This window comes from Schistocerca piceifrons, chromosome 4 (assembly GCF_021461385.2).
Source record: "Schistocerca piceifrons isolate TAMUIC-IGC-003096 chromosome 4, iqSchPice1.1, whole genome shotgun sequence".
Taxonomy (NCBI): Eukaryota; Metazoa; Arthropoda; class Insecta; order Orthoptera; family Acrididae; genus Schistocerca; species Schistocerca piceifrons.
The window spans coordinates 780,235,730-780,250,937 of record NC_060141.1 but is presented as its reverse complement, the minus strand read 5'-3'; the positions used below and the strand labels follow the sequence as shown (position 1 = coordinate 780,250,937).

General features: G+C 44.7%; 1 protein-coding gene across 1 annotated transcript in view; it reads right to left on the bottom strand.

Annotated features, from left to right (window-relative positions):
- Positions 1 to 15,208, bottom strand: part of LOC124796166 (zwei Ig domain protein zig-8-like) — a 207,568-nt gene that overhangs the window by 179,739 nt on the left and 12,621 nt on the right. The window contains exon 2 of the mRNA XM_047260257.1: positions 5,299 to 5,450. Coding sequence (XP_047116213.1) covers positions 5,299 to 5,450 — 152 coding nt within the window. The remainder of the gene's footprint in view (positions 1 to 5,298; positions 5,451 to 15,208) is intronic.

The window sequence follows — 15,208 nt, the reverse complement described above, 5'->3', positions numbered from 1 at the left end:
TGGTACCTCCTGGGGAGCGGACCGAGTGGTCCTTCTCCACCTCTATCGCGCCTTAGTGCGCTCGAAATTGGAAGACAGATGGCTAGCATAACGACTTAGAAGGACAGCTCGCCGATTGGACAGAGGAGGTTCAGCAGTCTCAGCATAAAGGCTTCCCACAGAGCTGGTGTAAAAAGCTCCAGACACTAAACGTAATCCACGGTGGTGGATTGAGTCGAGACGCCGAAGAATAGACGGCCGAGCAGAAGAGTAAACTATGCTTCCATAGTCCATTCCTGCTAATCCGGCCCATGACATTTATTTCGACGCCTCCTTGGGTTTAGGGTATGCAGGCCGCCCTTCCTCCCTAATACCACAGGGAGTCCGCTACCGTCAATTGCTCCATTCTCTTTCCTTCCGCTTTCCTAAAACTTTATTGACAACTTGGGGTACAGCACCGCCTTGGCTCCGTCCCCGGACCTGCCTGCTCCGTGGTCTTTGTCAGTTTCCCAAGGATGGTACCCCTTCACTTGAGCCGGCCGCGGTGGTCTCGCTGTTCTAGGCGCGCAGTCCAGAACCGTGCGACTGCTACGGTCGCAGGTTCGAATCCTGCCTCGGGCATGGATGTGTGTGATGTCCTTAGGTTAGTTAGGTTTAAGTAGTTCTAAGTTCTAGGGGACTGATGACCACAGCTGTTAAGTCCCATAGTGCTCGGAGCCAGCCTTCACTTGTTTATCGTCTGGCATTTTCTGCTCTATGTGCACAAATGAAGGATGCCACAATTATTGACACTGATGGCTCAAAAACATCGTTTGGTGTAGGGAGTGCCTATATTGTTGGCGACACCCGACTTCCCGACCAGTGTTCGGTTTATACTGCGGAGCTTTACGCTGTTCTCCAGGCTGTCCAATACATCCGTCGCCATCAGCGGATACAGTATGTTACGTGTTCAGAATCTCTCAGCTCTCTCCTCAGTCTCCAAGCTCCCTACCCTGTCCACCCTCTGGTCCACCATCTTCAGGACTACCTACGCTTGTTCCACTTCGGGGCATCTCGATGGCGTTCCTCAGGATCCCAGGACACGTTGGTATCTGTGGAAATGAGGTGGCCGATATAGCGACCAAGGCTGCAGTCTCTCCTCTTCGGCCAGCTGTTCGCACGATTCCCTTCGCCGATCTACGGAGTGTTTTATGTCGTCGTGTTGTTCTTTTATGGCATGCACATTGGTCGACACTTCCCCATAATAAATTGCGGGACGTGAAAGCTCTTCCCTGTGCTTGGACCTCTTCCTCCCGAACGCGTCGTCGTGAGGAGGTAATTTTAAGTAGACTCCGGATAGGGCACTGTCTTTTTAGCCATCGACATCTTTTAAGCGGCGATCCTCCCCCGCTCTGTCCCCACTGCTCTCAGCTGTGGACGGTGAGAGACCTTTTACTTAAGTGCCCCTATTTTACTCCATAACGCGCCCGTCTACAGCTGTCGGCTGAAATATTGTCCATTTTAGCAGATGACACGCGCTCAGCCGATCGCGTTCTCGAGTTTATTAGTGCCAGTCATTTGAAGCTTATTTTGGGGCCAACCAACCCCTTTCTGTAGTGGTGTTTTAAGCTTTCCTTCTGCTTTTAGTTTCTCCAATTTTTGGAGTTCCGTTCTCATTGCTGCTGGTTTCCATTTTCGTTTTACCTTTTCCTAAGTCACAGACCGGGCGCTAATGACCATAGCAGTTTTGCGCCCTAAAACAAAAACAAAAAAAAAAGACAAAAACAAAAACTGGCTGCGATCTGAGCACAATGACGGTATTTGATGGTTGGATGGGTTCGTAAACGCACTAAACTAATGTCTACAAAACTGTCCGATACAACTTGCTGACCTGGCGGACGAGAAGTAGGGAAGAAGCGCCGTTCTCCGGCACAGCGTGGTGGAACAGAAACGAATTCTGCTGCCTTGCGTTCTGATTGGTCAGAGCGTGTCAAAGCTCTCCTTTAGCGACAACTCAGGCTTGTACGAGGTATGTTCAGAAAGTAAGTGTGCTTTGACCATAACAGGCAATCCCTTTTGTTTTTTAAGGGTTGGCAACAATGAATGGTAGAGATGGGGTGGAGGGGGGTGGGGGGCGGGGGGGTGGGGTATGGGATTCACCTGATCAGAGCGAGCATCGCATGAACACGGTAGTACGTAAGCAGTTCACGTAGCAGTGTCCAGTTGCGCGAAAGATGTCGGTAAGAAATCTCGGTAAGTGCGAGGTGTTTTCTGCTCGTGGAGGGAATAACACCTGCTGACATTTTTTCGAAGATCAAAACAATTTACGGCGAAGGTATTATGAACAAAGCGGTTGTTTCAACTGGTATACAGAGTTTAAAGGAGGCAGAACCAATGTTCATGACGAACAAAGGATGGAAGGCTTTCCCATTTCGCCTGATGAGTTGGTGCAAAAAATCGAGGAAACTGTTCGTGATGACTGGCGATTGAGAGTGGATGAAATTTTGGGCGATGCTTCCACAGCTCTCTACAACTGTCTTATACGAGACACTCAGAGTAACGCTGGGATACCAGAAACTATGCGCAAGATGTGTCCCAAAACAACTGATAGAGCAGGACGGCAAAAATCGGGTCAGTAGTGTCCGCGAGTTCCTTGAGCGATGGCCGGCCGCAGTGGCCGAGAGGTTCTAGGTGCTTCGGTCGCAGGTTCGATGTGTGTGATGTCCTTAGGTTAGATAGGTTTAAGTAGTTCTAAGTTCTAGGGGACTGATGACCTCAGATGTTAAGCCCATAGTGCTCAGAGCCATTTGAACCTTGAGCGACTTGAACTGGAATTTGAGGATTTTCTGAGCTCTGTTGTGTTTGGATATGAAATGTGTGTGGCTCATTAAACGCCTGAGACAAAACGACAATCGTGACAGTGACGTCGTACCAGTTCCCCATTTGCCAAAATCTTCTAAACCAACAATATCTGGCAATAAATCTTGAAGTCGGTGTTTTGGGAGCGAAAAGGCATCAATTTGGTGGTAGTTCTGCCCCAGGGAGACCACCAAAGCACTAAGATACATGGAGACCATTAAAAAAACTCAAAAGGAGCATTTACAACAAAAGGAGGGGAACGTTAACGAGAGGAGAGTGCTTGTTGCATCACAATGCCCGTCCTCACACACTGCCAAGGCGCCCTTGGACTCATCTAGTTGGCATGTTTTGAACCACCCCCAATGTTCTCGAGACTTGGTGCCCTCATATTATCGTCTTTTCACCAGCCTGAAGGCACACCTGAATGGAATTAAATTTTCATCCGAGGAGCCGAGGCAAACAGGGGTTCTAAAGTGGGAAAAGGAGCTTGTGGGAGAACTCTTCGAGGAAAGCATAACGAAGTTTGTGCTCATCACATGCAATGAACGGGATGGCGATCATATGGAAAAATAGTCAACACGTCTACAACAATAACCTGCATTTTTTTTCAAATACACTTCCTTGTAAAAACATAAAAATGTAGCACATTTGCTTTCTGAACATGCCTCATACAGTCTCGTTTTAGCAAAGATTCCCTTCTCTAACAGAAAGAGGCGATGCGAGACAGATTGGCTGTGATCAAACAGGTGACATACCTTAGCATGGGGAGATTCTGCGATGCATGAAAGCCGCCCATTTCTAAACAGCCGTCCGTCAGTTGTAATACCGATTGATCAGAAAGTCAGTATATATTTGAAGACTTAATAAACCACGGAATAATGTAGATAGAGATGTAAAAATTGACACGTACGCTTGTAACGACATGGGATTTTATCAGAAGAAAAAAAAAAGAAGTTCACAAAATGTCCGACAGATGGCGCTGGATAGCATAACGTCAGTGACTGCATATGACAATCGGGTATAAAAAGGAGCTGTAATGAGAGAGAGAATCAGATTCACCAGCAGTCGCAGCATGTTGACGTTACCTGAAAATGCGCCTTTAGTGAAGCTGTATTATCAGAATGGGGAATGTACTAGTTCAGAGTTACGATCCTATAGCCATAGGAAGGGGATTCGAACAGGTAAAGGTCCGTTGACAAATACAGCTGTGGCGAGAATGATTTCGAAGTTCGAAGCCACTGGTTGTTTAGACGATAGACATCGTAGTGGCCGAGCGAGCACAAGGCGTAATGCTGCTGAGACAGTTCAGGAAGAAATGGAGACTGTAGTGGGTTCGTCTATGCACGGGGAAGTCAGCGCTCGTGCAGTCGCAAGTCGCAACGGCATTCCATACACTACTGTTTGGTTGGCACTTTGATACCTGGCGATTTACTGATGCAGTGGGCATTTGCGGTGTAGGCGTTTCAAAAAAAGGCGTAAGATGAAAACTGGTTGAGTAACGTGTTGTGGACCGACGAAGCTCATTTCACGCTCCTAGATTCTGTCAACGCCCACAACTGCAGAATTTGGGCTACCAAAAATCCTAGAACTGTCGTGGAAACTCCATTGCACGACGAGAAAGTCACGGTACGGGCTGGATTTACCACATCTACCGTTATCGTGCCTTTTTTCTTCGAGGAAATGCGTGACTCTGGTTTTGTAACCGCTACCGTGACGGGTGAGAGGTACGCCGATATGTTACAGAATCGCATCACCCGCAGCCTGACTGATAAACACCTGCTGGAACGTACGATGTTTATGCAGCATGGCGCTCCACGCCATATTGCTAGACGCGTGAAAGACATCTTGCGTGCATTGTTTGGTGATGATCGTGTGCTCAGCCGCGACTTTCGTCATACTTGGCCTCCCAGGTCCCCAGACCTCAGTCCTTGCGATTATTGCCTTTGGGGTCACCAGAAGTCGCAAGTGTATCGTGATCAACAGGCATCTCTAGGGATGCTGAAAGGCAACATCCGACGCCAATGCCTCACTATAACACCGGACATGGATTAAAGTGGTGTTCACAACATTATTCCTCGACTACAGCTATTGTTGAAGAATGATGGTTGACATATTGAGCATTTCCTGTAAAGACCATCATCTTTTCTTTGTCTTACTTTGTTATGCTAATAAATTGCTGTTCTGACCAGATGAAGTGCCATCTGTCGGACATTTTGGGAACCCCATGTCACTCCAATCACGTGTGTCAATTTGTACCTCTGTATCTACATTATTCCGTGATTTATTTAGTTTTCTAATTTATACTGACTTTTTGATCACCCGGTACAGTAACTATTCGTGAAGTCTTTTTACTGTATTGGATCCAAGTAAGACGAGTATCACTGGTCTATTTTCACGTTGCAGATACTGCTCCATGGGGTCTAGGGAGCGCAACTGACTAACGCCAAGTAAGCATGTTTCAGATAAGAGACGCCGACTCACCGTCCGGTTGCCCAGATTGCGCACCCGACAATTGAGGTAGGCCGTCTTCCCGACCAGCGCAGTCACGTTGCGAGACGCCGAGGTGTCGAAGTAGGGACCGCGCAGGCCGCTGCTCACGTCCTCCACCTCCGCCTCGTCCGCCGGCCGCGAGTCTGCAAGCAGAAGAAGAGACCATCAGAAACGCTTTTGGGGCTACGAGTCGTAGCGCTCTCCATTCACCCATCGGCGCGTTAGGGAATGCGAACTTAGTGTGTTATGTAATGCTCCCCGCCAGTTAGAACAATTTATTAACAGGTCTTAATGGTCTACAGCTCCAACAACTTGAAAACAGCGGACACTTCTGAAGTGTTCAGAATGTTTCCTTTCGAGTGATGTCTAATGCACCGCATTTCTACGGAGGGCACCGGTTGCTAGGTGCCTGAGTGTAGACTGTTACGGACAAATTGTCTCTCCTGTATGCGTTTCTGATTCCTCCAACAATCTGCGACGTAATTTCGAAAAGATAAACAGACACTTTGACTGAACAGTGTGCTGCATCAGGTGCTGCGCCTAGCGCCCATATCAACATTTATCAGCAAAGTTGGCCAAGTGCAAGCAGGATTCGCACTCTGAGGTTCCCGTACAAACTTAATTACGTACATATGTTGTACGGAAGCTCTTGCCGAATATAAATACTTTATGATTCCCGAAAAACCATTCACCGAAAAGTAGAGGTGCAAAGAAAGGAACGAAAATTAGCCAGTGTACTTCTAGACCAGCCGGCACCATCTAGGGTGTGGGTGTGTGTGTAGTTGTGTATTTTCCTCTAGCTCGTCGAAGGACAGTTACAAAAGTTAGCAACTTTTTCTTTTCCTTTTGAGTGTGCCTATCGACAACTCAACACTTCTGATTTTCGGTGAGTGGTCCCCTTTAATCCTAATGTAGTAACGTATATAGATAGTTAAGCCATCCCAGGAATCTGAAACTATCCCCGATATACAAAACAAAACTAGCAGGAGACTCCAGCTTCCATATGAAGGAAGGCAATATTTAATTAAATACTTTTATTACTTACTACAACTTCAGCTTACATTTTAAGTTCGCATGAAGTAATATTACGCTGTAATTGCATTTGATGGATGATGATTGTAATGTAAGTTGTAATAACTTGAAAGCTTAAATATTTTACACCGCCTAGCTTTGTATGTGACATAAATGTCAAACTGATACGTCTCCCCGTTCCTGAGAAAAAAAGGGATCTCAACAGACGTATAGACAGGAAATCAGATAGCAAATCACAAACAAAAAATGATCTTTTCTCGTGTTGTACAATTACAATATAATACGCTCAAGATTGTTTCCTTCATTTGTAGTGTGAAACTTTTCTTCTTGCCTAATTTCATGATGCTAGGTCAACGGAAAGTACCCTACAGGTTTTGATGAGTCAGTATGTGAGTATGAGACGTAAATGGCCGTATATTTTGACCGAACGGACAAGGTACATCATGAGAAAAACTTAACATTCGGACAGACAAACAAATAATTCAAACGCAAAGAACTTTAGAATAGGGATGTACGCCTGCGTGTTTGCTAGCATCTCTGCTGCTCTGTTTTTCAATTTCCCTGATGTCATTACCCCTCAATGGTGACACATAATAGTCAATAACCTTTCAAGTTCAGCAATTAACAGGACTCCAGATCGGTCAAAGAAGTGCCTATACTTAAAATGACGAAAGATAATTAACATTTCTTTGGTATTCAAACAAAACTCAAAGACTGTGCCTTTTTTAATTAAATGATGAATCAATCACGCACAACTGTGTGCACACAACGTCAGGGGTACGCTATACAGGGTGAAGCGAAATTCGCACACCCGGGATTCGCAGCGCAAGTCCTTACAAGCCAGCGATAAAAAAATGTCTGTCACAAAATTTCGTCCTGCGAATACATCCGGCAGAAAAAGGACGTTAAATAGTGGCAATCTGGAATCACGGTAACCACGTGTATAGTAAGTGGCGCTGTCAAGAGAGCATAGTTGCGCTGCACAGTTAGTGCAATGGATATAGCTTTGGGTTAGCAAGCTGGAGGTCGACGGTTCAATCCTGGATTCAAGCAACTGAAATCTTAATGGTCAACAGCGATTGCTGCGGGTCCTCTAGAAAATATTTGAACTTACATACGACAATCGGAGTAATGGAACACTGGTCAACTTATAAGATGCCCTTTCCGCCTCATGCGCTCGAATTTATTCACACCAATTCCTCTGCTAGAAGCGAAACCTGTTTCCTTTGTACCCTCCTCTAATGCTCACATAGATTAGTACCAACTATTATTCTTGCCTCGTTCAGCTCCATTACATTTCGTTAGGGTCTTACGTTACCAGTAGCAGTAGGAACGTGCTTTGCAAATAATGTCCCAACTCGGTTACTATTTGTATGTGTTATCACCATGGTCGTATTAATTGTTTCAACTGTCTATTTCTTATTCGTCTAACCTCGTATTTCTTGTGTTCAGCGTTACAAAATGATGTAAATTTGGGGTACATGTGACATAAGAAACGGTGTATATTACAGTATGAAATGCCAGAATGAAATTGGCAATCCAAGCACAGATCCCTCGGTCTCCTGCATGGTAACCCAAAACTCTCTCCACTGCGCCAACGGTGCAGAGTGATTGAACTGTCCAAACAGATGTAGTTACTATACGTGTTGTTATAGTGTTGCCAGATTGCCACTCTTTAACGTCCTTCTTCTGCCAGATATACTCGCCAGACTAAATTCTGCAACAGACATTTTTTTATCGCTGGCATGTGACGAGTCACACTGCGAAGCCCGAGTGAGCGAATTTCGCTTCGCCCTGTATTTTGTCTGTATGATTCAACTGACCAGCTGATAATGGTATCAAAGCCAATCGTAGAATTAAGTCATATGGCAAGTTACCCTTGGCCATCAGCTTCGTTTTCGTAGAAATAATAAGTCAACGAGGCAACTGTTACAGTAGATATCTAAATAAATATCTCTACATTCGATTGGATGTCACCCATTCAACGTAGTAAATCGTTTGGTTTCTGCCTTTTGTTGACATTACTATGGTAGACTGAAATCTTGTGTCACAATTTTAACTACTAATACTTCAGCTACATATTCTTTTTTTCGGCAGTAATAGATACTACTGTTTTTATTTATGTATGTGTCTTCGCCAGAGGAGACTACGACATTTGTCTCAGAACTCAGGCATATACTTGGCTATTATCTAAATCAATAAACATGTTCCCAATAGTACTGATCTCATTTAGAGTATTAATGACTGCTGTATGGACTGCAGAACAAAAATAAAAGGCATTTTGGTAAGGCGAACAGACATTTTATATAGATATTCCAATATGCCTGAAAGAGAAATTTTATAATCAGTGCGTACTATCACTCTTCACTAACGACCATGTGAAGCTGATCTTCAGTGCTGAAGCTATTAAAACATTTATGATTAAGCAGGAGTCATGTAGAGTCGCATGTTGTGCACTACTTGAAGAGACGGGAATGAATGTACACGGTGAGTCACCTAACATTACCGCTGGATATATTTCGTAAATCACATCAAATACTGACGAATCGATTCCACAGACCGAACGTGAGGAGAGGGGCTAGTGTAATTGGTTAACACAAACCATAAAAAATGCACGGAAGTATGTTTATAACACAAACCTACGTTTTTTTAAATGGAACCCCGTTAGTTTTGTTAGCACATCTGAACATATAAACAAATACGTAATCATTGCCGTTTGTTGCATTGTAAAATGTTAATCCGGAGATATTGTAACCTAAAGTTGACGCTTGAGTACCACTCCTCCGCTGTTCGATCGTGTGTATCGGAGAGCACCGAATTACGTAGGGATCCAAAGGGAACGGTGATGGACCTTAGGTACAGAAGAGACTGCTGGAATAGCACATTACGTCCACATGCTAACACCTTTTTATTGGTCTTTTTCACTGACGCACATGTACATTACCATGAGGTACACGTTCGACGGGTGTTTCACAGGACGTGGAGGACGGATAAATTGGCCAGCCCGTTCTCCTGATCTTACACCTCTGGACTTCTTTCTGTGGGGTACGTAAAAGGAGAATGTGTACCGTGATGTGCCTACAACCCCAGAGGATATGAAACAACGTATTGTGGCAGCCTGCGGCGACATTACACCAGATGTACTGCGGCGTGTACGACATTCATTACGCCAGAGATTGCAATTGTGTGCAGCAAATGGTGGCCACCACATTGAACATCTATTGGGCTAATATGTCTATTCCACTCCGTAATTGAAAACGGAAACTACGTGTGTACGTGTACCTCACCCCTCATGGTAATGTACATGTGCGTCAGTGAAAAAGACCAATAAAAAGGTGTTAGCATGTGGACGTAATGTGCTGTTCCAGCAGTCTCTTCTGTACCTAAGGTCCACACCGTTACCTTTGGATCCCTACGTAATTCGGTGCTCTCCGATACACACGATCGACCAGCGGAGGAATGGTACTCAGGCGTCAACTTTAGGTTACAATATCTCCGGATGTAATTAACATTTTGTAATGCAACAAATGGCACTGATTACGTATTTGCTTATATGTTCAGATGTGCTAACAAAACTAACGAGGTTCCATTTTAAGAAAACGTAGGTTTGTGTTAAAAAACATACTTCCGTGCAATTTTTATGGTTCGTATTAACCAATTACAGTAGCCCCTCTCCTCACGTTCGGTCTGTGGAATCGATTCGTCAGTATTTGATGTGGTTTACGAAATATATCCAGCGGTAACGTTAGGTGACTCACCCTCTATACGTTACAAGGAACAGACTGGTGAAACAAACGTGATTATCAATGTTGTCTAAAAGAAATCGTTTTAGGCAGAACATGTAGCGAAGCAAATGGATGCTAGACAAACGACGGATTTTCCTTGCAGTATTGCTGAGTCGCACGAGAAAACCTCGAACACGATCTAATGGACGAGATTAGAAATTTTGCATCATTGACGTAAATCGCTACAGATCGCGCTGCATACAAATTTATAGATGAAGACTTTATCAGTGTCACAGCCCGTCATATCGCCCACGCATGCGTCTGTTTTTATTCCCTCCTAATAAATAGAGCGTTATGAGAGAAGAATTAAGATGGTTGCGGGGTTAGACGTTGAACTGACATATCCGAAAAGTACAGGGTTATTACAAATGATTGAAGCGGTTTCACAGCTCTACAATAACTTTATTATTTGAGATATTTTCACAATGCTTTGCACACACATACAAAAACTCAAAAAGTTTTTTTAGGCATTCACAAATGTTCGATATGTGCCCCTTTAGTGATTCGGCAGACATCAAGCCGATAATCAAGTTTCTCCCACACTCGGCGCAGCATGTCCCCATCAATGAGTTCGAAAGCATCGTTGATGCGAGCTCGCAGTTCTGGCACGTTTCTTGGTAGAGGAGGTTTAAACACTGAATCTTTCACATAACCCCACAGAAAGAAATCGCATGGAGTTAAGTTGGGAGAGCGTGGAGGCCATGACATGAATTGCTGATCATGATTTCCACCACGACCGATCCATCGGTTTTCCAATCTCCTGTTTAAAAAATGCCGAACATCATGATGGAAGTGCGGTGGAGCACCATCCTGTTGGAAGATGAAGTCGGCGCTGTCGGTCTCCAGTTGTGGCATGAGCCAATTTTCCAGCATGTCCAGATACATGTGTCCTGTAACGTTTTTTTCGCAGAAGAAAAAGGGGCCGTAAACTTTAAACCGTGAGATTGCACAAAACACGTTAACTTTTAGTGAATTGCGAATTTGCTGCACGAATGCGCGAGGATTCTCTACCGCCCAGATTCGCACATTGTGTCTGTTCACTTCACCATTACGAAAAAATGTTGCTTCATCACAGAAAACAAGTTTCGCACTGAACGCATCCTCTTCCATGAGCTGTTGCAACCGCGCCGAAAATTCAAAGCGTTTGACTTTGTCATCGGGTGTCAGGGCTTGTAGTAATTGTAAACGGTAAGGCTTCTGCTTTAGCCTTTTCCGTAAGATTTTCCAAACCGTCGTCTGTGGTACGTTTAGCTCCTTGCTTGCGTTATTCGTCGACTTCCGCGGGCTACGTGTGAAACTTTTCCGCACGCGTTCAACCGTTTCGTCGCTCACTGCAGGCCGACCCGTTGATTTCCCCTTTCAGAGGCATCCAGAAGCTTTAAACTGCGCATACCATCGCCGAATGGAGTTAGCAGTTGGTGGATCTTTGTTGAACTTCGTCCTGAAGTGTCGTTGCACTGTTATGACCGACTGATGTGAGTGCATTTCAAGCACGACATACGCTTTCTCGGCTCCTGTCGCCATTTTGTCTCACTGCGCTCTCGAGCGCTCTGCGGCTTCAGCCGAACAAAACATTATGAGTTTTTCTACGTATCTGTAGTGTGTCGTGACCATATGTCAATGAATGGAGCTACAGTGAATTTATGAAATCGCTTCAATCATTTGTAATAGCCCTGTATTTTGGTAAAGCAAAGCACCAGCTCGCACTGTTCAACTCGCTGTGGAAAGATGTGCGTAGTGATACCAGAGTGCGCTGTAACGGCAGCATGAGGATGGGTGTAAGGGCAAGGAGCGTCCAGAGGTCAACACCAGTTAATGAAGGTTTGATTTTAACTATATATATATATATATATATATATATGTATATATATATATATATATATATATTGTATAAGAACAAGAGTGACCTATTTATAGTAGTTGCAGAGATTGGTTTGCTTGAATGAGTTTGTTATTAACTATTAAAAATGACTGAAATAGTATTTTTAGAGATAGCTAGGGAACGCGAGGTGCCGCTCATGTATATAAAAGCTTTCTGAATATCCGTTTCAATTTTGTTGCTAGACAGAACGTTTATTTGACGAATATATTTGAGTGATAATACTGAATTGTATTAATCTGCTAATTTACGCTTCTGTGCATTGTGCCATTAATTTAAATAACATTGAGCGAAATTCTACTTCTACGTCTACATACATACTCCGCAAGCTATCGTATGGTTCGTGGCGGAGGGTACCTTGTACTTTCATTGACGAAATGCCTCCGTACTAGCAATAATCCCTATAATCTTCGCGGTCCTTACGCGAAATGCACGACAGAGATAGTAGAATCGTTAACCTCAGTTAACCTGAAATGCCAGTTCTCTAAATTTTCTCAATAGTGCTCCTTGAAACGTACGCCACCTTCCCTCTAATGATTCCGATCTGAATTTTCGAAGCATCTCCATAGTACTTGCGTGTTGATAGTACCTACCGCTACGAAATCTAGCAGCTCGCCTCTGAATTACTTCGGTGTCTCCTTTTAATCCGACATGGTATGGATCCTAGACACTCGAATAGTATTCAACAGTGGTTGACACTAATGTCTTATATGCACTGTCCTTTACAGACGATCTACACTTTCCTAACGTTCTCGCAATAAACCGAAGTCGACCATTCGCTTTTGTCTACGACAAGCCTTACGTGCTCATTACATTTCATACTGCACCTCAACGTTATGCCTAGATATTTAAACGACGTGATTGTGTCAAGCAGCACATTGCTAATGCTCTAGTCGAACGTTACAGTTTTTCCTCCTATCCATCTGCATTAACTTTTTATTTTTCTACATTTAGCGCAAGCTGCCATTCATCACAACAAATATAAATTTTCTCTACGTCGTCTTCACTCTTCCTACAGTTTCTCTGTGACGACACTTCAATGCACCACAGTTTCTCCAGCAAACAGCCCCAGTCTCGTACTTACCGCCTGCGCTAAATCATTTATGTATAGAAAATAACAACGGACCTACGACACCCTTGTCTCTGACCAACTCTTGCCGTCGAGGGCAGCAGACTAGGTTCTGTTACTTGACAAGTTTTAGAGCTACTCACATATCTGGCAATACAATTATTCGTTGGAATATATTGTTACTCATTGAAATTTTAAGTTTTTATAATCATATTCATGTTTAGGTACGCAAATAGACAGTTCAGTCAATTATCCATTGCGTGTTTCTGGGAATATGTGTATTAGGCCGCGCTGATGACTGTTTCACCTGAGCTCAAATTATATTATTATTGGATTTTTCAGATACGGAAGGTTGGCACAGCTAACAATTTAGTGAATTGGGTACAGGTACCCGATTAAATATTAGAGATTCCACGCCCAGCACATGTCTGAATGTGACGATGGTGATCTAGTAAATATTTGTCTTACGAAATTGTGCTAATACAGATATTTCAACTCCGTCAGACTCGTTATTAAAACAGAAGTACACGATCCAGGCACATTAATGTGACCATTACCTACGTTCGACGTTAGCGTGCAATTGCCGGTCGGTGTGACCGATCGGTTCTAGGCGCTACAGTCTGGAACCGCGCGACCGCCACGGTCACAGTTTCGAACCCTACCTTGGGCATGGATGTGTGTGATGTCCTTAGTATAGTTAGGTTTAAGTAGTTCTGAGTTCTAGGGGACTGATGACCTCAGATGTCCCATAGTGCTTAGGGCCATTTTTTTAGCATGCAAATATCGCTCACAGAAGGCAGATCGTAGCACTAGCGGGAGTGTTTGCGTAATGCACGTCGGAAGGACGCGGAAAGCAGTGCAGTCGTTGTCATAATCCGGAAACGGAGAGAGTTGTCTGAAGTCCAAAAGGGCATGATCATTGTCTTTCAGCCAAGGTGTGGGTGTATTCCAGAAGCGGCTAAGATTGTGGACGGTTAGTGGGCGGATGTGGGTAAAGTATACCTTGCATGGCAAAATGGAGTTATCCAGAAACGGCGCCGACGTAATTTTGGTGCTTGGAGAACCATAGATGACAGTGAAGATCGACGGCTGCGCAGACCTGTAAGAGCGAATAGAAACGTAGCTGATAAGCAATTGATCGCCGATATGAACGAAGGAGCTGCCAACAGTGTCTCCTCAGCGACTGTTCCACGATCGTTGCTACATACGGACGTTCGCAGCAGGAGCTTGGTTCAGGCATCCATGCTGATTGGTGCTCATCGGCTAAGATTATGGACGGTTAGTGGGCGGATGTGGGTAAAGTACACCTTGCATGGCAAAATGGAGTTATCCAGAAACGGCGCCGACGTAATTTTGGTGCTTGGAGAACCATAGATGACAGTGAAGATCGACGGCTGCGCAGACCTGTAAGAGCGAATAGAAACGTAGCTGATAAGCAATTGATCGCCGATATGAACGAAGGAGCTGCCAACAGTGTCTCCTCAGCGACTGTTCCACGATCGTTGCTACATACGGACGTTCGCAGCAGGAGCTTGGTTCAGGCATCCATGCTGATTGGTGCTCATCGGCGACGAGACTGGAATTTGCACGCCAGTACCACAACTGGACGTCTATTCAATTGCGACAAGTGGCATTTTCATATTACATTTCATGCTCCATCAAACAGATCGTCGTGGTGTGTACGAGGTGAAACGTCTGAAAGCAAACTCCCTGCATCTATCCTTGAAAGGGTCAAAGTTGGAATGCACTTCCTGGGTGATCTCGTTATTCTGGAAGGCACAATGGATATACACATATATGCACCTAACTTTGGGGACCATGTCCACCGCTACACGCAGTTTATTTTACAATACCTCGAGACGATGGCATCTACCAGCAGGACAATGCACCATGCCACACAGCTAGCAATGTTCATGCGTGGTTCGAAGAGGATCCAGATGAATTTAGCGCACTTCTCCGGTCACGAAACTCCCCAGATTTAGGCACAGTCGACTCTGTGGGACCACCTTGGTCGGACTGTTCGCGGCATGGACCTCCAACGAGAAATGTAGCGCACCTCTCCACGGCGATGGAGTCGGCATGGCTCTACGTCCCTGTCGGTACCTTCCAGAATCTCACTGGCTTTCTTCCTGCACG